Source organism: Panthera pardus, unplaced genomic scaffold (assembly GCF_024362965.1).
Source record: "Panthera pardus isolate Hobbes unplaced genomic scaffold, ASM2436296v1 HiC_scaffold_25, whole genome shotgun sequence".
Lineage (NCBI taxonomy): Eukaryota > Metazoa > Chordata > Mammalia > Carnivora > Felidae > Panthera > Panthera pardus.
Window position 1 is genome coordinate 61,811,324 of NW_026526821.1, and position 21,862 is coordinate 61,833,185.

General features: G+C 48.5%; 1 protein-coding gene across 7 annotated transcripts in view; it reads left to right on the top strand.

The window, feature by feature from the left end:
• Positions 1-21,862, top strand: part of FAM178B (family with sequence similarity 178 member B) — a 114,196-nt gene that overhangs the window by 18,879 nt on the left and 73,455 nt on the right. For all 7 annotated transcript variants that reach the window (XR_002083195.2, XR_002083221.2, XM_053890620.1 and 4 more), the window contains exons 2-7: positions 3,910-3,979; positions 4,181-4,620; positions 6,137-6,198; positions 8,073-8,180; positions 13,212-13,364; positions 20,281-20,386. Coding sequence is in view for 5 of the 7 variants with exons in the window: in XM_053890620.1 (XP_053746595.1) it covers positions 3,910-3,979; positions 4,181-4,620; positions 6,137-6,198; positions 8,073-8,180; positions 13,212-13,364; positions 20,281-20,386 (939 nt within the window). In the remaining 2 variants the exon portion in view is untranslated. The remainder of the gene's footprint in view (positions 1-3,909; positions 3,980-4,180; positions 4,621-6,136; positions 6,199-8,072; positions 8,181-13,211; positions 13,365-20,280; positions 20,387-21,862) is intronic.

The following is a 21,862-nucleotide window of genomic DNA, read 5'->3' on the forward strand; positions in this document are numbered from 1 at the left end:
CTTTGCTCATTTCTGTTTCCAATTATTTTATTAGTGGCTACCTTGGAAAGTATAATTTATATCTTAAATTTGTAGCAGACTAGTTTGAATTAATACCAGTTTAGCTTCAGGGGCGCCTGGGTGGCCTAGTCGGTTAAGCGTCCAACTCTTGATCTTGGCTCAGGTCATGATCTCACAGTTTGTGAGTTCGAGCCTTACATCAGGCTCTGTGCTGACAGCACAGCGCCTGCTGGGATTCTGTCTCTCCCTCTCTCTGCCCTTTCCCCACTTACTCTCTCTCTCTCTCTCAAAATAAATAAATACACTTTAAAAAAATTACCAATTTAGCTTCAATATATACAAAAACTCTGCTCCTATACAATTCCATCCCTCCCCTTTATGTTTTTATCGTAACAAATTACATCTTTGAACCATTGTGTGTTGATTAACATAGATGTGTAATTGTTGTTTTATGCATTTGTCTTTTAAATCAATATGGAAATGAGAAGAATTACAAACCAAAAATACAGTAATACTTGCATTTTTACTTACCTATAAATATCACATAGTTCACAGTCTAGTTCAGATTAATACCAACTTAATTTCAATAAGATACAAAACTTCACAACTATATAGCTCTATTCCCACCCCCTCCTTTGTGCTGTTATTGTCATGTAAATTATATCTTTAGACATTGTTTTCCCATAAAGACAGATTTGTAATTATTGCTTTATGCAGTTGTATTTTAAATAAGATAGGAGAAAAAGAGTTACAAATAAAAACTACATTTATACTGTCTTTTATGTATACCCATGTTCTTATCTTTATCACTGTTCTTTTTTTTCATGTGGATTCAAGTTACTCTCTAATATCCTTCCTTTCACTTTACCCCGATGGATATACTTTAGTATTTCTGATAGAACAAATTTGTTAGAAAGAAATTTTCTCAGTTTTTGTTTATCTGGGAATATCTTCATTTCTCCTTTTTTGAAGGATAGTTTTGTGGGAGACAGCATTCTTGGTCCATAGTCTTTTCTGTCTTTACTTTGGATATTTCATCTCACTGTCTGCTGATCTCCATGGTTTTTGATAAGAAATCACCTGTTAATCTTATTGACACTCCCTTGTAGGTGATGAAGCATTGTCTCTTCCTGCTTTTTAGATTCTCTCCCTGGTGTTTAAAAGTTTCATTATGACGTATCTAGGTGTAGATCTCTTTGAATTTATCCTACTTGGAATTTGTTGAGCTTCTTGGAAGTGCAATATTCTTTCTGTCCCCCTCTACCCCACCCACCCCACCCCTGCCATCTCTGTCTCTACTCCTTGGACTCCTATTATGCATATATTGATATAATTAATGGTGTCCCACTGGTCTCTGAGGCCCTGTTCATCTTATTCTTTTTTTCATTTTGTTCCTCAGAACTGATCATCTCAATTGACCCAAATAAAAGTTCACTGATTCTTCTGCTAGCTCACATCTGGTGTTGAAGCCTTCTACTTAGTTTTTCATTTCAATTTTTATAGTTTTCAACTCCAGAACATCTGTCTACTTCCTTTTTATAATTTCTTTATCTTTATTCATATCCTCTATTTGGTGAGACCTTATTCTCCCCTGGTTTCTTTAGTTCTTTGTCATGGTTTCCTTCAGTTCTTAGAGCATATTTGGCAGTTGATTTAAAGTTTTTGTCTAATAAGTCCAGTGCCTGGGCTTTCTTAGGGACGGTTTCTTTCCTTTCTTTTTTTTTTGTCTTTGAATGGGCCATACTTTGTTATTTCTTTGTATTCCTTGTAATTTTTGTTGAAAATTGTCCACTTTGACTATTATAATGCAGTAACTCTGTGAATAGGATTACCCCCCACCTGAATTTGCTGTTGCTGGTTGCTGTGAGTTGTAGTTGTTTGTTTAGTGATTTTTCTAAGCTATTTTTGTAAAGACATTATTATTTTGTTGTGTGTAGTCACTAAAGTCCCAGTTCCTTTAACTTGGTGGTTAACTGGTAAGTTGTTAGAAAGTCCCTTAAATGCTGCCGCCGCCACCACCACAATAAAACTCTTCTGGTCTTTAGAGATTGGTTCTGTGTTGGAGTACTCCTTCAAAGCTTAGGCAGACCTTATGCAACTCTGCCCAAGCCTTCACTTTCTGCTTATGTGGAGCCTAATGATCAGCCAGAGGTAAAAACTTACGGTCTTCTCAGGTCTTTCCTAAGCACGCGTTAACCCTGGGCAATCATGTGGCCTTCTGGACTCTCGGGTTTACGTGGGAGCTTTTTAAAACTTTTACTCCAACATGTATCTCCTTCCTCAGCCTCTTCCTTTTCAGACTTTGCAGACTGCCTGCTGCTTGCCCTACCTGTTATCCCTTGCCCCAGGTGGTTGTGGTGGTCCCCTTGTTTTTAAATACTTTCAACTGCCCCGGAGGCCACTCCAGCCCTGAGAAAGTTCCAAGTGGGATAAAACAAAGGTAAGACCCAGAGTTGATGAGTTGATCCCCCGGGGGAGCCGGGAGCCACCAGGAGACAGGTCAAAACACACCACCACAATTCTTTGAGAATAAAGTTTATCTTGCCCCCGTGGCACCAGCAAGCCACACCGGGAACACAGCCTCCACAACTGCCTCTTAGCTGGGGGTGGGGGATGATAGGCGGGTAAGTTCAAAAGCCCAAACATAATTTTACTGAAATTTAGCAGCTTCTTTCTTCATTAAGCCTTCATTCCCTGGTTGTTATCAGTTTCTTGTTAGATTCCAGAGTTCTGTAAGTATTGGTTCTGACAGATTTTGTCCGCTTAATTATTGCTTTCGTGGAGGAACAAGTTTCTGGGGTTCCCTTCTCCCAGGTGAACATTTTTGTAGTTATTTTTTTTAATGTTTATTTATTAATTTTGAGAGAGAGAGAGAGCGGGGGAGGGACAAAGGGAGAGAGGGAGAGAGAGAATCTAAGCAGGCTCTCCTCTGTCAGCACAGAGCCCCATGCGGAGCTCCATCTCATGAATGGTGAGATCATGACCTGAGCCGAAATCAAGAATCAGACGCTTAACCAACTGAGCCACCCAGGCGCATCTTGCAGTTATTTTTATGTTGATAAATTGCTCTCTAGAAAGAATAAATCATTTTACAGTATTAACAGCAATATATTTCTTCATAGCCTTGTCAACATTTGTTATTATGAATTTTTAATTTTTTATGATTTCATTGTCATTGAAGAATACTTCAGAGTCATATTGATTTGAGTGTCTTCCACTGTTGTTGAGTTTGAATCCTTGTTGAGTTAGTGTTTGTGTTTTTTGTAAATGGTTGTTTCGTTTGGTCATTAGCTCATTCAGATATTCGCCTTTCATCTGCATTTCAGTTGATCTGATCCTGAGTCTGATATGATGAGAGGTGTCTGTGTGTGTGAGGCATGGCCCATCTTAGCTGAGGACGGGCAGCTCCTAACACTGGAGGGGGCTTGTTGTACCACCTCTGGGTATCTTTAACTCATTCATTCAACAGAAACGCACCAAGCCCTACTGTGTGCCAGGTCTGTGCTGGTTCTGGGAAAATGGCGGGGACTAAATAGCCCTGCTCTGTCCCTTGGGAACAAACAACCTTTATGGGGGTGACACCAAACAAGCAAGACATGCAGAGTGTCTTCTCAGTACACAACTTTCCTGTGGACCTATGCTAGTTTTGATTTTATGCAGGTTTTAAAAAAATGTCGATGTCCTTACACTTGCCTATCACATCCTTGAAATGAGAGGTCACATGGAGCCCCTTTCACCTCAGCAACTTGATCTTCATGGTGCACAAGCTTGGTCCTTGGGGTAGAACTGGAGGGGGATTTCCCTTCTGGGCACCAGTGGGCCCTGCCCTCCTCTCTAGGGAATCTAGGGCTTCAGAGCATTTAGCTTTCTTCTGGAGGCTCACCTCACCTGACAAGCCGTTCTTTCTAGGACAGAACGTCCAGCAGTTTGCAGATGGCCAGGCCCCAGAAGACTCTGCTAGCCCTTCCTCAGAGAGAAGGTAGGCACTCTTACCTGTACAGGTAGAGCCATTCTGAGGCTTAGGGCCACAAGGAAGTGGACAACCCATGGTTGAGGTGTTCCCCTTGCATCCTGCCCACAGCAATCTTGAGTTGTCCCCTCTCCTCACCCAGCATGGCACGGTGGCTGGGATGGTGGTGGGCAGGTGGTGGAATACCATGATATTCTGTCCCCTCCACAGGGGTCCAGGCAGCCGCTGTGGCACCCACCCTGTTGCCTAACTTGAAGAGGAGCTGCTTCGACCATGCTCTGCACCAGGGGCTCCTCCACCCCACCCGGCGGCGCTGCAGTCCCACCTCAGCTCCAAATCCCAAATTGTCAAAGAAGCGCAAAGTGCATGCAGCCGGGGACATGTTCCCCACTGATTGGAGCCCACCACCCATAGAGTTCCTGAACTTGAGGGTACCACAGGCCAGCAAGGGGGCCCCAGCACAGAGGTGGGTAGGCCCAGGGGGCCCTCAGGGCCTGAGGACATGGGCTCCCCAGCTGCCTGAGGAGTTAGGCCAGGAGCCCCAGGACTTGGACCCCCAGGGGAGCCTGACCTCACTGGAGGAGCTGTTCTGGAATATGGCAGGCCCAAGCCAGAAGGCTACAGCTCCAGTGGTGGACACCCACACCTTGGTAAGCCAATAGCCACCCCTTGGCCTCCTCTCCTTGCTACCTCTCCTCAGTCACCTCCAGACCACCCCCTTTTTGGCCATTCTCCCTTGGCCATATCCCAACTGCCCTTTGTCGGCCACCGCCCCCTAACCACCCCTCCTCAACTGCATACCCCCAACCTCTCCCCATCTATGAACCCTTGTGGCTAGGATGCATCTCTCCCCTTATATCTGCTGCTAGTCCCTGCTAACAGATGGCTTGGGGTGGTGCCAAATTGGATCCCACTTCTGTGTGGGAGCCTTCAAGGCTTTTGAGGCTAAGGTTGGGGTTATCCACTTGGGGAAAAGAGGGACCTCGGTGCCTGAGTCTAGGCTAGGCCAGGCACAAAGACTTGGGCTAACTCTAGTCAGTGGATTGACATGCCTAAATGGAAACTTTAGTGATGAGCTTTAAGCTAGGTGAGAATATATAGCTGTTTATAGGTAGACTGTGGGGACACGGATCCAGAAGTTTATTCTGAGAATAGGACTTAATTATTGTAATAGCCCAAGATTGTCAGTAATCTAAATGCCCACCACTAGGGAATTAATATATTATGTTCTAGTCCTACATTAGAAAGGTTTGTGGTGGCTTTTAAAAATTTTTTTTTAACGTTCATTTATTTTTTTTGAGACAGAGAGAGACAGAGCATGAACGGGGGAGGGTCAGAGAGAGAGGGAGGCACAGAATCCGAAACAGGCTCCAGGCTCTGAGCTGTTGGCACAGAGCCCAACGCAGGGCTCGAACTCACAGACCGTGAGATCATGACCTGAGCCTAAGTTGGACACTCAACCAACTGAGCCACCAGGGGCCCCGAAAGGTTTTTTTTTTTTTTTTTTTTTTTTAACTTATCTCTTTAGTATTGACATGGAATGCTCTCAAGACATACTATTAATTAGGCAAACCATAAGAGACTCTTAAATACCGAGAACAAACTGAGGGTTGCCGGAGGGGAGGTGGATGGAGGGATGGGCCAAATGGGTGATAGGCATTAAGGAGGGCAGTTGGTGGGATGAGCACTGGGTGTTATATGTAAGTGATGAATCACTGGGTTCTACTTGTGACACCAATGCTACACTGTATGTTAACTTGAATTTAAATAATTTAAAAAATGAAAGACATCCTACTCATTGAACAGAGCAAAGTATAAAATAGGGTTCGTAGTTTGCTGCCATTTGTGTTACGGGTGGTGGCAGAAGGGAGTCTATAATGTACTACTGTTTGCTTGTCTGTGGATAAAATGTCTCTGAAAGCACACCAAGGAGCAAACGCCTGTGGTCACCTGTGGGGAGGGATCTGGCTGGCTGGGGATGCAGGTGAGGCAAGACATCTTACTATATGCCTTTATACCTCTTGATTTTTTAATCGTTTGAATGGGTTGCCTATTCAGAAAAATAAAATAAATAAAGGGCTTAATTTAGATTAACTTTTATTCTTTTTCCCCTTCTATCTGTCTGTCTTTCTGTTTGTCTCCCATTCTCACCTCCTGTTTCTCTAGTTCACCTCTGGAGCCTCGGAGAGCTATGCCAATAGCTTAGATTACTTACTACAGGAGAAGCGGTAAGCGTGGAAAAGGGTCCATCTTGGGATGTTCATTCTATGGGGTTGGCAGCAAGTTGCGGGGGGGTGGTTGTCCTCTAAGACTCCTAGCAAACTCGCCTCAGGATCAAGCAGCCTGCTGCACTCCTACACAGCGTGTCTCCTGGAGCGTCCTGTGTGCTCTGATCAATAGTGAGCACGTGGTATGGCAGCCGAGTCGCAGGGGGGCATCTTGAAGGCAGAGAGCCCCAGACCTCTGCCACATCCAGAGCCCTTGTTCAGGGTTACTGTGGGTGGGATGCAAGGAGAATCCCTTGCTCTCTTCTGCCCAATTCATGCCCGTGTGGCAGCCTCTCAGCTCCCACTCAAGTGTTCCGTGGGCGAGAAGGGGAAAAGGCAGGCAGCTTTGACGGAGATGTATAGCCTAACTATTGCCACGATGGTGATGCAGGCAAGTAAAGCTCATTGAGGCACCTGGCACTGGGAGGTTCTCACTCGGCTAGGTCCTGTGCCAGGTGCCAGATAGGTGGAAGTGATTGTACAGGAGCCTCTCACCTGGAGATCTAACTGAATGATTCCACTATCTCCCATGCTGGAAAGTTGCTGTGGAGGGGCCTGGAATACTGACACCTGATTTAACCTGGGGGTCAGAAGAGGCTCCCCACAGGTAATCCTTATCTCTGAACTTTGGAGGATAAGAAGATTTGGGGGGCAGCATGGGTGACCACACATGTGAAGGTGGGTACAGCAGATAATTCTGGTGGCTGATAGAACTGGAATTCTCAGCACTGGAGAGTAGGGGTTGGTGGTCCACATGGCAGGAGGTACAGCCAAGATGTGAACCACGGCTGGATCACGAGAAGCCTCATGAACACAAGGTTGAGTTGGGAGAATTTTAAGGAGATAGTGATGTGATTCCTGCTGTGTTTCAGAGATCGCTCAGGCTACATTATGGAGAATGTATGGGAAGGGTGAGAGGAAGGAGGGTGAATAGTGATTGGGTGGGGTCTTGGGAGGAAGGTGGTAGGGCTGTGATGAATCTGCTGACCTGGGTGGCTGGGGCTCTGGGACCTGTGTGGAAGGGAATTCAGACCCAGACGTGTGGCTTCAAAGGATCCTGGGCACATTCAGCTGGAAATCATCCAGTTGTGGCTGGCTAGGAGGATCTGAACTCCAGACAGTGGCCTGGGCTGGAGATGAAATCTTTAGGAACCGAGGACCTTTGGGGAAAGTCAGGGTGAGCACCTGGAGGGGGAGGACAAGGGCTGGGGAGGCTCCCTGGTTGTTGTGGAAGCAAGGATCCAGAAGGCCGAAGGATGCACTTGTACCTGCTTGGGAGTTTAGTGTGGTTAGGGCAGGAGGGAGGTGAGGGAGTCAGGTATCTAGCAAGATAATGGTAGGTATGCAGGCTGTGGTGGGAACCGACCTCTGGGGCTAGAGGCCACAGGGTAGGGAGAGGAAGGGAATGAGCAGGACCTGGAGAACTGCCCCTGGGGCTGGAGAGGCAGGCCATGTGTCAGGGGCTCTGGGAGCCATGAACCTGGGGACCTCTCCAGGTCAGTGTGGCCCGACCCCAGGAGGAGGAGAAGGAGCTAGGCACAGGCCTTGATGTGTTAAAAAGTGGGCAAATCCAAAACAAGGCACACAAACAAAGGCATGTTCGAAGCTGTGTGGTGAAAACTTTCCTTGAGGCCTGTCTGCTCTTATCTGCTTATTCAGAGAGAGCGCAATGGATGCAACGTGATGCCTCTCCCCTGCCCCGTCCAAATCTAACATTGAAGGCCTTTATGCAGGAGTCCAGGGCCGTGGCCCCCATTCCTAGGCCTAACCCAGTATCAGGGTTGGATGACTGGGGACAGCGCTGACCTCTGTTGTTGGCTCTCATCTCTCTGCAGGGAACAGGCCCTAGAGCAGGAGCGAGAGAAGCTGCTTCTGCATGATTGTCCTGACCTCTACTCCCTGGATCTGGCTGAAGATGAGGCGCCTCTCACACCTGAGCACAGGTGGGGGGTAGTGGGCACAGGAAGGGGCAAGGGCCCATCCACTCTGGGGGGGGGCGGGGGCCACCTCTCAAGGCACAGGATTGTCAACTGGCTCTCGGTTTTAGACAGTTCACCAGCAATTTGTGTACATTTATGAGTTATCAAGCTGCCTCCTTTTCTTAAACCTACATTTAAAAAAAAAAACCCAAAAAACCCTTATATTCATTCATTGGTTACAGAAATATTTGATTACCTACTGTGTGTCAGCGTCCAGTGGGGGCCTTTGAGGACATGGAGATATAAAAACACAGCCTGCTCTGCCCCGGTTGTCTGCTCAGATTTATAGAACCAGATCTCTTGGGAAAATAACTGCACAAAACTACAGTCTAAGAGAAAACTGTCTTTCAAGGGGAGAATATGGCCATATGACATTTTTCATCTTCCCCTGTCTGGAGAAAAGAAGATGGCTTTTGTCAGTGCTGTCATGTGGGCAGGGGTCTGCTGGCCATGATTTAACTGGGCCATTGACTGGGGGTGGGCTGGTGTTACCTGAACCAGTGTGTCTCAGAGATGCTGAGGGACCACAGTTGAATCCATCTTCAGGGTACCCTGTTAGCCACCCGTCTATCCACCTGTCCAGCCAGCCAGCCAGCCAGAAAGCATCTATTAACGCCAGCTTTGTGCCAGGCTCTTCTACAGACCCTTGGGATTCAGCAAAAACAAAACCAGACAGAAATCTCTGCCCTTCTGAGTGAAGATAGGTGACGAGTGCTCAGGAGAAAGGAGAAAGAGAGGTGGTATAAGGAGTGTGGAAGGCCTGAGGTTGTGCTTGAGGGTCAGGGAAGGCCTCGGTGAGCAGCTGGCTGGCTTCTGGCAGAGCCCTAAGAAGGAGGGGCGAAGCAGCTCTGGGGGCCCTGCAGGGGGAACTTACCTGCAGGGGAGAGGAGGTCAGGGAGAATAAGGGTGGGCTTGACATCTGAGCTTTTCCCCTGTGTGAGCTGGCCGCCACTGCTCCAAGCAGGATCCTCTGCCTCTGTGTCAAGAATAGATTGGGGAGCATGGGGGTGGGGTGTGGCGAGGGCAGAAGAAGAAAGACAGGCAAATGAGCCATGGCAGTAATCTTGAGAAGTGAGGGTGGCTGGGAGTGAGGGTGGGGGGGGTTGAGGAGTAGGCAAATTCTGGATATATTCTTAGGGTGGAACTGAGAGGATTTGTTGGTGAACTGGATGGGGAGGGTATGGGAGAAAGAGGGGAGCTGAAAGGAACCCCTAGGATTGGGCCTGACCAACTGGAAGTTTGGAGTTGTCTAACTTGGGGAAGACTAAGTGACGAAGGCTGGGGTGGGGCAGTTGTGGGATCAGGAGTTCATTTGGGGGATCCCAGAGGTGAGACCAGGGAGACAGCTTGAATACCCTCATCTGGAGAGGCAAGCTTGGGAGGCACCATGTGTAGGTGATGTTTAAAGCCACAAATTGGATGAGATCACCTGGGGAGCGAGTGTATAGAGAGAAGAACAGGGGCCCAAGGGCACAATGTAGAGGTCATGGTGACCTTGACAAAAGCAGCTCTGGTGGGTTGCTGGGGACGAACCTAACTGGAATAGTCCCACAGGAGAACAAGAGGAGAGGTGGGAAGAGAAAAATGCACAGTAGCTGAAGGGGGAAATGAAGTCAGAATAGATCTTTCTGTATGTCTTTCTTTTACTTGGTTCCTCCTTCCTTCCATCCCTCCCTCCCTCCTTTCTTCCTTTCTTGCTTTCTTCCTTCCCCCCCTTGCATCTCTCCCTCTCTCATTTCTTCCTCCCACCCCCACCCCCCCCCCCCCCCCGCCTTCCTCCCTCCCTCCTTTCCTCAGGAACCCAGTTTCCAGGAGGGGCTGGGGTGGAGTCTGAGGGAATGAGGTCACCTCATGTGACCATGTGGCTGCAGGCAGTTGGTCACCATGCCCTGGAGCATCTGCCTGTTCAGGCTTTGCTTTTTCTGTCAGCCTGAGTTATGTTAGTAAGCATTGGTCTAAGCAATGATAGGTCAAGTTTTCATGCATACTCTAAGTTCGCATTCTGCCTCCACTTACTAAGGGAATGTTGAGTGATAACATACAGACTCCTTTGGGGCCTCCATTTTAGGATCTCCAAATGGTTTACATTGCTTTTGTTGCCCAGACATGGTTGTGAGCAGTACCTTGTCTGGCTGTGTGCTTTTTTTTTTCTCAAGTTTTTCTGATAGTCATCTCTGGGCTAGAGCAGGGATCAGCAAATTCTGTGTTCATAAATAGTAAATATTTTAGGCTTTGAGGGCCATGCACTCTCTGTTGCAACCACTCAACTCTGCTGTTGTAACAGGGAAGCTCCCATAGACAATGCATAAATGAATAAACATGCCTGTGTTGCAATAAAACCTTGTTTACAGAAATGGGCAGGAGTTGGCCACAGATTGTAGTTTGCTGACCCACGGCCTTGATTGGGAGGACCCCTGCCTCTTAACTTTTACTTTCCACTGTGAAAATCTGTGAGTGTTCAGATTTGAACAGCCATCCCAGATAGTTAGAGAGCTACTCACATGCTGCCTAGAGACCCAGAGAAAGGATGTCATGCAAGTCACATGGTGAACCCAAAAGGGCAGATGTGGTGGAGTGTGGAGACTGAATGGAGCCACTGGGTTTGGGCTAAGGCCTCTTTGGACAAGAGTGCCTTGGTGGCAACATAAGTGATAAACACAATTGTCTAAGTTGGGACTTATGGATTTGTTCCCAGATGTCCTACTCAATGGATAGATCACCTTGGAATGAAACGTTTTGAACCTCTTTAAAAATCTCTATAGCAAGAATTAACTATTCTTGCTTTTCACCTTTCTAGTGAAGGATTCTGGAAGTCGTGGCTTGGATGTTTTGAAATTCCCCACAGAAGGGAGTTATCTGGGGAACTGGCTTAAGCCAGGTGTTCCAGGCTTTGAAATCGCTGATGATTTTCTGGGCACATGACATTTTCAAGTAGTACTTTGAGAAAGCCTTTTTGACAACAGCTACTTTGAGGTGGTTGTTTTGATGTGGGATCATTTTTGATGGGACAGTTCAACATTCTGCTTCAAAGAAAATTACTCACTGATACACAAAGCCAGCAGCCTCTTCCGTCCGTGAATGGGGCCAAGGAGAGATGTGGGTCTGGAAGGGGTGAGGCTGGGGCTGGGGGCCAGCCACCATCTGTTAGAACAGTTGTCTGTGACCAGGAGTCACATGACTGCCACAGATGCCCGTTGTAGAAGAGACCCCCACAAGCTTCCAGAGCCAGAACATCCCCTCATGCTCTAAGGATTGGCTTGCATCTTGAATAGATGCCATCCTACGTTCTCTATTTCTTAAAGTTAAAAGACCTTATGTGTGCTGGGGCAGGGGAGGGGGGAATATTTAAACTACAACATCATCCTTTATCCTTTCTTTGGGGCTGCACAGGAAATCTCCAATTAGACATGGAAGACTCATCTCAGAACTCTTAATGCACATACATTATATTTAATATCACAAAAGTCCCTTTGTATGATCGTTTGGGGGATAGGGCTAAGACCCTTTTACAGATGAGCCTAATTCCTAAAGACTTTCAATAATTTGTACTTTTTTTAAAATACAAAAACAACCTAAGCCGTAAATACTCATAATGGCAAAGAAATTAACAAAACAGAAGATCATTTTACCATTTGTGTGATGGTTTGCAGAGGCTGCTTGCAAAAGGCTCCAGGATCAGAATCTCCCTGGTATTTTCATGTCATTTCCACGCGTTGTGTCACTTCATCCTCAGGATGAGCCTATGACGTGCGTCAGCACCTTTTCTTGGGTCACTTGGCCAGAAAGTGAGACAGATTTCATCTGGGGAGCGGTGGGCTGCCAGCTACACTGCTCCACTTCCAGTGCCAGCTGCTCGCGTCCCAGACCCTGACGGGAGCCCCAAGTGCTGTCCCCCCTCCAAGTTCACTGTCAGGGCTCAGGCCATCCTCCAGTAAGAGGAGGGGATGCAGTGCTTGTAGCTTGTTTGATTTGGCTGCTATTATTGTTGTTAAATGTGTGTTGTGTATCTGTTATATCTCTACAAAAATCAAGCAGAACACAGTTGTATGAAGTAAACAGGAAATGTCTCCTCTTATCCCTCCCCCCAATCCTGTTCCCTAGGGATGACTCCAGCTCATACTTGGGTGTATCAGATGCATGTGGGTTGTTGAATGTGTCTAAGAATGTGTGTGTGCATATGTCTGCGTGTATATCTATGCACACACACGTACACACTTCCTATCTGAAACTTGCTGTTTTCACCCACTATTCCCTCTTAAATGGGTCGTTAAATCCTGAAAATTTTTCCCTCTCCCTATAGAGTTAGAATGTGTCCCCTCTTCTTTCTGTTCCTTCCCTGTCCCTGGGACCCAGCTCTGATCTACTAATCAGACTCACAAGGCAGGGCAGGGCCTAGGACTCTGCATTTTAGCAGACCTCCCTGGGGTCTGCTCCTGATCACAAAAGCCTGAGGACTGGTGCCCCAGAAGAAGAGTCCAGGCTCCTTCACTGTGCAGATGCCCTCCCTGACCCTGGCTGCACCCAAAGCTTCTCTCCTCTGCCCCTGGCAGCACCGTGCAGGCAGCTCTGTGGCTGGCCCACTTGCTGAAGGCTATTGTGGTGATTTTGTTTACCTTTCAGTTAGGCGTGCAGTGGCAGCCCACGACTGACTCATCTTTCAGCACCTGGCACCTACACATCATGGGCACTCAGTGAAAGTTTGAGCTGAACAAAGCCAATGGGTGGGGCTGGGTTTGGGACCAGGACTTCTGGCTCCTGGACTAATGTCCCAAGCAGGGGATTGGGGTGCATGACAGAGAGTGGGATGGCAGAGTTCCTTGGTCTGCATCTCAGGCTCCTTCTTTATCAGCAGGTGGCGCTGTCTCCCCCCCAGTCTTGTTTCCACCAGGCCCTGGCTGCGGGGCAGGGGCACCTGCAGGCCTTCCCGGCCTCCCTCTATGCTGCAGACCAGGTGTGCCTCCTGACCCTTGGCTCTCTGGCTCCTTGCTTTGGCAGGATGCTGGTGGAGAGGTTCTCCATGTCACTACAGGTCATCCCACCAGTACATCCCGGTGAAACCGTGTTTCTACCCAGGCGTCATCCCCTGTATTGCATCCTGGACTGTTCACACCTGAAGCCACGTAGCCACCTGGAAGGGCTCTTCCTCAGGTAAATGTCAGCATGGCATGGCCAGGCCTTCTCCCTCATGGAGCCCAGTGTTTAGGACTGCCCCAAATGAGGAAATTCAAAGCCGTGTTTTAGCCAATTTGGATACGTCTGTTTTCAGGGATATAGATGAAACGGTCACACATGTCTACTTATAACATTTAATTTACTGATTTAGATGGACATACTTTGAAAAAGACTGTATTATAGCAAATACTAGGTAAGTTGTGTATTTCCCTATTCATACTGCTTTTTCCTCTCCCACACCCCAGTTTCATGGAACAACTTTAGTCAGACTCACCATACCTGCCTTTGGGGTTGTCTCCATCAACACTGGAGCCACTTTCTGGGCCATCCAGCAGTTTTCCAGAGCACATCGTCGTCATTTCCATCTGCTCATTGGAGACACCACCCTTCAGTCAGTGTGCAATGCTAATGGTGAAAAGTTTGTCCCCGGCCATAAGTGCACACTGTGTTAACATTGGACAGCTGCCCCGTTGCTCTCCTCTGTGGAAGGAAATTTACGTTCATTCTCACATAGCCACTGCCTGTGTTGCTTTTTAAGGGAATTTTGAAACTTTACTACAGTAACACTCAACACTTGCAGTTGTGAATCCATATATCTAAGAATAAGAGAGAAAGCCCGTAGGACTCAGTGCAGTGGCTGTCCACTCATGCTTATGAGGCCAGTGCCCTGCTGGGCCTTGGTGGCCAAGGGGATGGAGAGGAGTCCACGGGACCCACACCAGCCAGCAGGGAGCACAGAACTTGAGCTATCCCTGTGATTTCTTGAAAGCAGGAGTTTTGTTGTCTTTTCCAGCTATTTAGGGCTCCTATGTCTATTTCATTAATTCTAAACCCATCTAATTTCATAATATAAAGGTAACAGCATTTTGATGTCTTTCGTTTAAAACTTTCTATCTCGGGAAGTTTCAAGCTTTACATACTTTATGTAGAGAGAACAGTATAATAATTCTCCATATACTCATCACTCAACTTCCAACAGTCAACTCAAAGCCAATCTTGTTCCATCTCAACCAGTGCCCACTAACGTTGTCCCCTCAGGATTTTTTTAGAGAGAGAGAGCATGAAAGCATGAGTGAGCAGGGGAGGAGGAGAGGGAGAGGGAGAGAGAGAATCCCAGGCAGGCTCCATGTTCAACGTAGAGCCCAATGCAGGGTTTCGTCCTAAGACTCTGGGATTGTGACCTGAATCAAGAGTTGCATGTTTAACAACCGAGCCAGCCAGGTGAGCCATCTCCTCAGGGTTATTTTTAAGCAAATTCCAGGCACATATACTTTAATCTGTAAGTATTTCAGTTTGTGTCAAAAGATAAGACTCTACCTTTTTTTTTTCAGGACTACCTTTAGATATAACTTAAATGCCATTATTACACCTAAAAAATACATATTCTTCATACCGTTAATATTAGTCAGTGTTCAGATTTCCTCAGTTGTCTTCAAAATGTGTATTATATGATATTCAAACAAGGCCAAATGTCTCAATTAGTCATGACGTGAATGGTGAAATAATATTGTATGGCATTGATGCCCCAACATGTTTAACCGTTTTCCTCATTTTTCTCAACATATATGTTACTTCCAACCTTTCTGTAAGCAGTGTGGTAGAAAACATCTTTATACACAAATAACTGTGTGAAATGTGGCCCCGGATGTGCCATGAGGCGACTGGGCCTGAGTGTCTATCTGCATATTGGTAAAGGCTGACATTGCCGTGATGAAAAGGTGTCTAATAAAGGGGATGATGAAAAGGGAAAACAAGAAACAACAAGGGGTTGTGGGAAAAGAAGAAGAGTAGTGGCACAGGAGAAAGGGGAGGGGCAGAGGATGGGAGAATGGCGGGGAAAGAACAGGAGAGAGGGGAGGAGAGAGGAAGGCGTCTCACAGAGCTGCCTCAGCCGGCTGTGGTCTGTGTGGACAGCATGTTTCCTGTCCCAGACTGGACTGCCAGCAGGAAGTGTTTTGACAGACGAGATGGCCCATGCAGCAGTGACACGGGAGCCCGGCAGCCCTGCCAAATGGGGCCAGGTGGCCGGCCAGCCTCCCTGGAGTGAGGAATTCAGACCCTCCTCCCCCAAGTATGCTAATGAAGCTCAGTTGAGATGGCTTTGCCAGCCACTGGAGCCGAGGGCCTTTCTGGAGGAATGCCCTCCGCCTTACACATGGTCAGGTCAGGTGGCCCCTGCTACGCAGTGGGTAAGGGCCACTTCCTGAAGGTCACCATTTAGCCTTGGGGCCATCTTTTATTTCCTACTTGTGCCAAGGACTTCAAGCCCAGACACAAGAGAGGGAAATAGTGGTTCAATAATTACCCCCACTGTGCTCAGCCGGAAACACAAAAATGGAGGAAGAATAAAAGGTTACTTGATCTCTCAAGAGACAATATGGTTCGATTTTTTGCCATACAAAAAGCTAGCACTTTGTGAGATTACAGGTAACTTTTATTTTCCTTATATTCTTCTGCATTTTATGAACTTTCTAAATGAACATGTTTTGTTCTTAACAGGAGAGGTTTTAGGGAAAAAAGTGAATGCGACTTTTAAAAGCCACTTCTTGAAATAGATCCACGTCTCCTTACCCTTCTGTGGAGAGGGACATCATCTTCCTCCCCACTGTATGAAGTGGGGAATCTTGGCACAGATTGCCAGGCAAGTGTGGGCAGCCTCAGTGTGTGGGCTCCAGGCCTTTCTCCCGGGCTGCATCCACACAGGTTTATGCACAAGAGCCCATCTCCTGGTGTCCACAGCCCCAGGATTGGAGCTGGCCTGGACGATTCTCTCTCGTCATCACCCAGCTGGATGTATGACCTCGGAGGTCAGTTCCTTGGAACCAAAGTCACATGCCTTTATGGCAGAAGTTGGTACCAGGGGCTGAACCTTTCCCTCCCTTGACAGCAGTTCAAAAAGAAATCTGATCACCCCTAAGGGGAGAAGCATTGGGACCTATGCCCACATGCAGCTCAGAGGCCAGGGCAAACTCCATGGGAAGGGTGGAGATTGCCTGCTGAATTGTTCGTGGCCTTACCTGGGCCCACACAGAGTGTGCAGGAGTGTCAGAAGTGTCCTCAGAGTGTGTCTGCCATTGTTCCTGTGAGGTGATCACAGTGTATACTCAGGGAGCCCTTCTTCCGTGAACACTTCTGCAGGCAGGAGGAGGAGGCCTGGTCTGAGCCCTGTAGATGTAAATGGGCTTGTGCAGTGGATCTCCCTGAGGCCTCTTGTTTTAGGACCTCTTCTACTTCCTGGTGATGCCAGCAAGCTTGGTCCAAGGACCTGGGGGGTGGAGGAAGGGGTGGGTCGCAGAACCAGCCAAGACGGTCCTTGGCTTCACGCAGGGTGGAAATCAAACATGAGCCAGCAGAAGGTGAAAGTAGAGTTTATTGAAGAGAGAGAGAGAGAGAGAGAGAGAGGATCGGAGCGTCTGGAAGACTGGAAAAGAAAAAGAGCAGGAGTCTCATCTTTGTTCAGAGTCTGGGGTTTTTACTGAGGACAGTGGTCTGATGTATGTGTCCTCTCAAACATCCAGGAACCAGTTAGAACAAAGATGAGGGCCCAGGTGTTATTCCTTGGAGCCAAGGGGCCTTGGTTTCCAGATGTCTAGCTCCAGAGGTCTGAAATACGCATATGATAGCTTCCTCAGTTCTCACCTGGTCCTTCCTTAGGTGTTATTTGTTCTAGAGAATCATTAACTCCTCGTCCCTTACGGGGACGCCGTAAGCTATTTGCATTACAAGGCCTGTGTAAAGTGAGGTGGGGGTGCAGGTCCTAGCAAGGATAGAAACAGGATAAGAAGCAAAGGAAAAAAACACCTTTCTTCCTCATGGGGTCCCTTTGGTTTCCCTGTCTCACTGGCATGCCAGGGTTGTAGCCTGGGTGAAATAAATCCAGCAGTTACGGAGTATGGATGGGGCTGAGCTGCCTAACTGGCTTCGGCTGCCCCCAAAAGTAAAGAGCCAGCGGAAGCAGCCAGCTGGGTGGTTGCTGGGATCCCTGGACTTCTGCCTTTGGAGGGTGCTCACTCATCTTTAAACAAAGGAAAGAAAGAAAAAGAGGAAGAGCAAGGATGAAGCTCTGACCATTATTCCTTTCTGTTCTCCTGAGGCATTTGACTTAAACTTGCATTTGAAGAACTTGGCAAAGACACAGAAACTGATGCTGTGTAAATAACTACACTTGGTACTTATCCCTCTGCCATCACTTGGGATTCCCAGCGCATTTAGATCCTTTGTCCTCTGGGACTGCTGCCCAAAAAATGGATGAAGATATAGAGGCTAGAGGAATGTGTACTCAGGCGTTATCGGGAACACACAGTCCAAGTAGAAGGTCACAACTCTGCCCAGGAGCCCAGCGTGTTGACCCAAGCTGGTCCTTTGTTTTGTGTGATTCCCCTTTTCGGCTAATCCCCTCCCCTCAATTTCCACCACCACCAAACTCCTCCCCACCCCCCCTGCTTCCTTCTGTTCCTGTGCCTTGCCACAGGTGGCTGGACAGTATTGTGGCTGTGGCTACTTCTTATCCCAGGTGGGAACCTGTCACAGGGATCCTCAGACTTGACAGCTGGGGCTTCTCACCCAGCCAGGCCTGCTTGGCATGTGCTGCCCAGGAGGCTCTGTCCCTCCCCTTCTCACTCCCAGGTCCTCTGACAGTCTCAGGATAACTTCCAATTTAGGATTGGCTTTGTAGCAGGCAAAGGCACCCAGTTGGACCCAGGGTCAGTGTTCTTGGCTTGCGGACATGAAGTGGGTATTTTCACAAATTTAAAATTGATTCTGTAACCTTTCTGTAACCTGCATGAGCTTTGGGCACATACACCTAGTTTCCCCACCGTTTTCCTCCAGGCTCCCCCTCCTGCCGCAGATCACAGATCCGGGGCAGTGTCTGCACAATCAGCCTTATCCCTGCCATTGAAGGGAGAGGGCTCATGGTTTCACCGAGGTGAAGCAGTACTGCCCTCACCGAGCGTGCACACACTAGGCTTGTGATCCAGCTTACACAGGAGATTCCTTGCCTCTCACATAGCTCTAAGCACAGAATTCCTTGAAAGCCATTCCTTTCAAGGCACAGCTGGATCATGCCCTTTCTGCCTATCTCTTGCTCCTTGTCTTATAGGCTAAACCTAACTGGGCAACAGCGAACTCAAAGGCAGCCTGATCTTTTCTCTGGCAGATACTAGGCTGCTGGGAGGCTGGCAGAGCCGAAAAAGGAGACCTTGTAACTAGAGGGTATCTCTCCCTCAGACCAGCAGTTGGAAATGTGATGATCTGAGCCAACAAGGGCTTGTACAATCAATTCCCCTACTGAGAAACTGGTGGGGTGCCCCCTGAGCAGAATGCCAGAGCCAGAGTCTCCTTAGAGTTCCGGAGTACCAGCCTCCTTGCCACATGGCTCCTGGCCAGGACGTGTCAATCTGTGAGGTCTTCCAGGCATTGTTCACTTGGTTATTGTCTGTGTTCGGGGTGCTGTGCTTGAACCATGCATGCATTGCGGGGTCAGCCCATGAAAGTGTCTGTGTGACCGAGCACGTGAATTAGAGCAGAGTGTGCCAGCAGCCCTGGGGTGCACATGTGTTTGTATGTACAAATAAAGGTCTATTTTTGAGTGGTCAGCTTCACAGACATAGGAACAAAGCCACTTTCTCCCCTGAACTTAAATATTTTGGAAAAAAATATATACAATTTGTAAATTGCCTGGACATACTCAAAGAGACAGCAACTTGGCTCAGACAAGAATCTTTCTTTTGGAGCATTCTGTTCCTGGCAGATTAAAATATGTCCTTTTTAAAAAGGAGAAGAAGGTTGGGCTTACCGATGAAATTTCTATCTAGAGTCATCTGAAATTGACTGAAATAGAGTTATCTGAAATGTTCTTTGCATGGATCTGGCCATTAAAAAGGAGAACAGACGTGAAGTTACTTTTTCATTTCCTGGAATCCATATTCATCGCCTTTGAGACATCATCTAGAACAAGAGAGCAAAGGAGCATTCACAAAATGCAGAGAGTCAGAGAACCCTACCCCAAACCCAGCCTCCCTGGGGGTACCCAGGAAGGGTGGTGAAACCCAGCCAGCCCCTCAGAAGTGACTCTGAAAGCACCATCCACCAGAGGCCCTACGGCCACGTGAAACAGTTCAAGTCGTTTTATAGGGACCTGGGATCCTGTTTGTCTGGATGGTCTACCAGGGCCACAGAGTATTCAAAGCTAGGCTCCTCTCCATGCTGGCAGTTTGATTTTTGAGAGCTTCCTGTAGCCCCACAGGGTCCCGTATGCCTGAGTGCCATCCCCGCCCCCCCACCTTGACTCTGCTCCTCACTCACATGGTTCCTGGAGAATCTTCTGTGACACCCGTGTTTGTTATTTCCTTCCCAGAATGTCTCCATCTTGGGCCTCTTTCTGTTATTTTCTCATCTTCTCAGGTGTCCTTTGTTTCGGAAAAACACAAGACAGGTCAGAAACGCTCTGTGTAACTGGATCTCAGACGCTGGTCCCACGTGGGCCCCGAGGGTAATTCTGTCTGCCCATTGCAGCCCAGGCCCTTGGCTAAGAGGTGACTCCTCATCTCGACACAGAGCCTCTTTGCAACCTTGGTAAATACCTCAGTTTTCCCTTCCATCAAATGGAAAGGACAAAATGTACCATCCATTCATATGTTTAAAACACTGAGAGATGTTCATGGAGAGCAAATGATTCTGGTGATGGTGTGGGTTGTTTTTCCTTCTGACAGCTCCTGGCATCAAGGGCTCCAAGCGTTTTTGTCCATAGCAGTTACTGATGTGATTCTGGCATCTGGTAAGGCTGAAATATGGAAATCCCCCGCAGCTTTCGTGAGACAGGCATGTTGAGGGAGGCTGCCAGGCCGGCTGCATGGAGGCCTCCCCTAACTTCACTCCTCTGTCTCCGCAGCTGCCCACTGGCCCAGCAGCTCTCCTTCCTGCGCAGTGGCCTCCTGAGCAACCTCTACCTGCACACCCCCGACTGCCCTGTGCCCCTGCTCCAGTGGCTCTTCCAGGTGAGGAGCACAGACCTGCCACTAGGTGGCGGGAGCATGCTGGCCGAACAGCCCAGTCAGGACTGCATGGGGGGTGGGGGTGGGCACTTCCTTCTTCTGGCCTTGGGCGCTGCTTGGTCTGTCCCAGTCTGCCAAAAAGAGGGAGGAGAGCTATGATGACAGTCATCACAGAGTTCAGGGACCAGCTCATGGTCTCACTCCATTCCCCCTAGAGTGTGGGCCTCACTGGGTGTTGCCTGAGCCACCAGAAGGCCTCTCCCTGACTACTTGCTACCCTGCAGGTGCTTCCATTGTGTCCAGGCTCCTCTGTATTCCCAAGTCACAGGTCCTGGCCCTGGTCCCACAAGTAGCCTTGCAGTGCCTGTGGAGGTGTGAGGGCCATCATGAATTTACAGCTAGGTGTGCCCCAGTGTTTGAACATTTGGCTCTCTCTGTGGAGTTTAGGGTTTCTGGAGAAGTCTAGAGCACCTGCTCTGTCTTCTTCTTTCTTCCCTTCTTGCTACTGGAACATTTTGCCTTGGGGGTACATGCGTTCTGCCCTGGGCTTGAAACCTTTGCCCTGAGAAAGACAGAACCCAGCAGGGATAGCCCTGGAACCAGCTGCTGTCATCTGAATGCAAGGCATGAGGGTGCTGGCCTTGGCACCCACCCAGGACCATCCCTGCCTGGGGATGGGCAGGTCACAAGTTCCAGCTGGTCCCGTTCCTGCCAGTTGGGGCCTGGACCCCAGCTGTAAATTAGAGCCACCATGCTGGGTGGATTGTTCTAGGAACTCCTCTGCCTGGGCAGACTGGCTGCCTTCCAGAAAAGGCCCTCCTGCTCTCTCCTCTTCCCTCTGGGATCCTTTCCACCTCCCTCCCTGCCCCAGAGGAAAAAGACACCCTCAGCTCCTGGGGCCCCAGTGTGTGGCTGATGCCCTTGCCCCTCCCCCAGGCCCAGTGGGGACTGGAGGGCCAATAACAGGGAACAGTGCGGCCATTATTCTCTGCCTCCTGTCAGTGCAGTTTCTCTTTGCTCCTTGCACAGTATATGACAGAATGCACAATCAGGCATTGGGAGACACAAAGAATCCATCTGAGACGTCGCCCACAGAGGGTCCTTGTGTGACCCTGACACGGCATGGGGTGCCTTCCCTATCAGCCTGCGAGCAGTGGGCGAGCCCTGCCCTATCTCTTCTCCCACCTGGTCACCTCAGCAGGGGGCCATAGAACAGAGGACCCAGCCCTGAGGCCAGACAGGCACTAGCTGTGAGTTCCAACTCTGCCACTACTCCCCTGTGACCTTGGGCGGGTTATTTAGTGTCATCTCTATGCCTCAGTTTCTTACTCTGTAAACTGGGACCAACTGTCCCATGTGAAGATTAAATGAGGAATTCCTGTGACCTGCCTTGTCCTTATGGTCACAGCACAACTCTGCCCAAGGCCTGGACGTCATCCGGAAGGGATGATGTTAGCTCAGAGGTTCTTGTTCTCCATC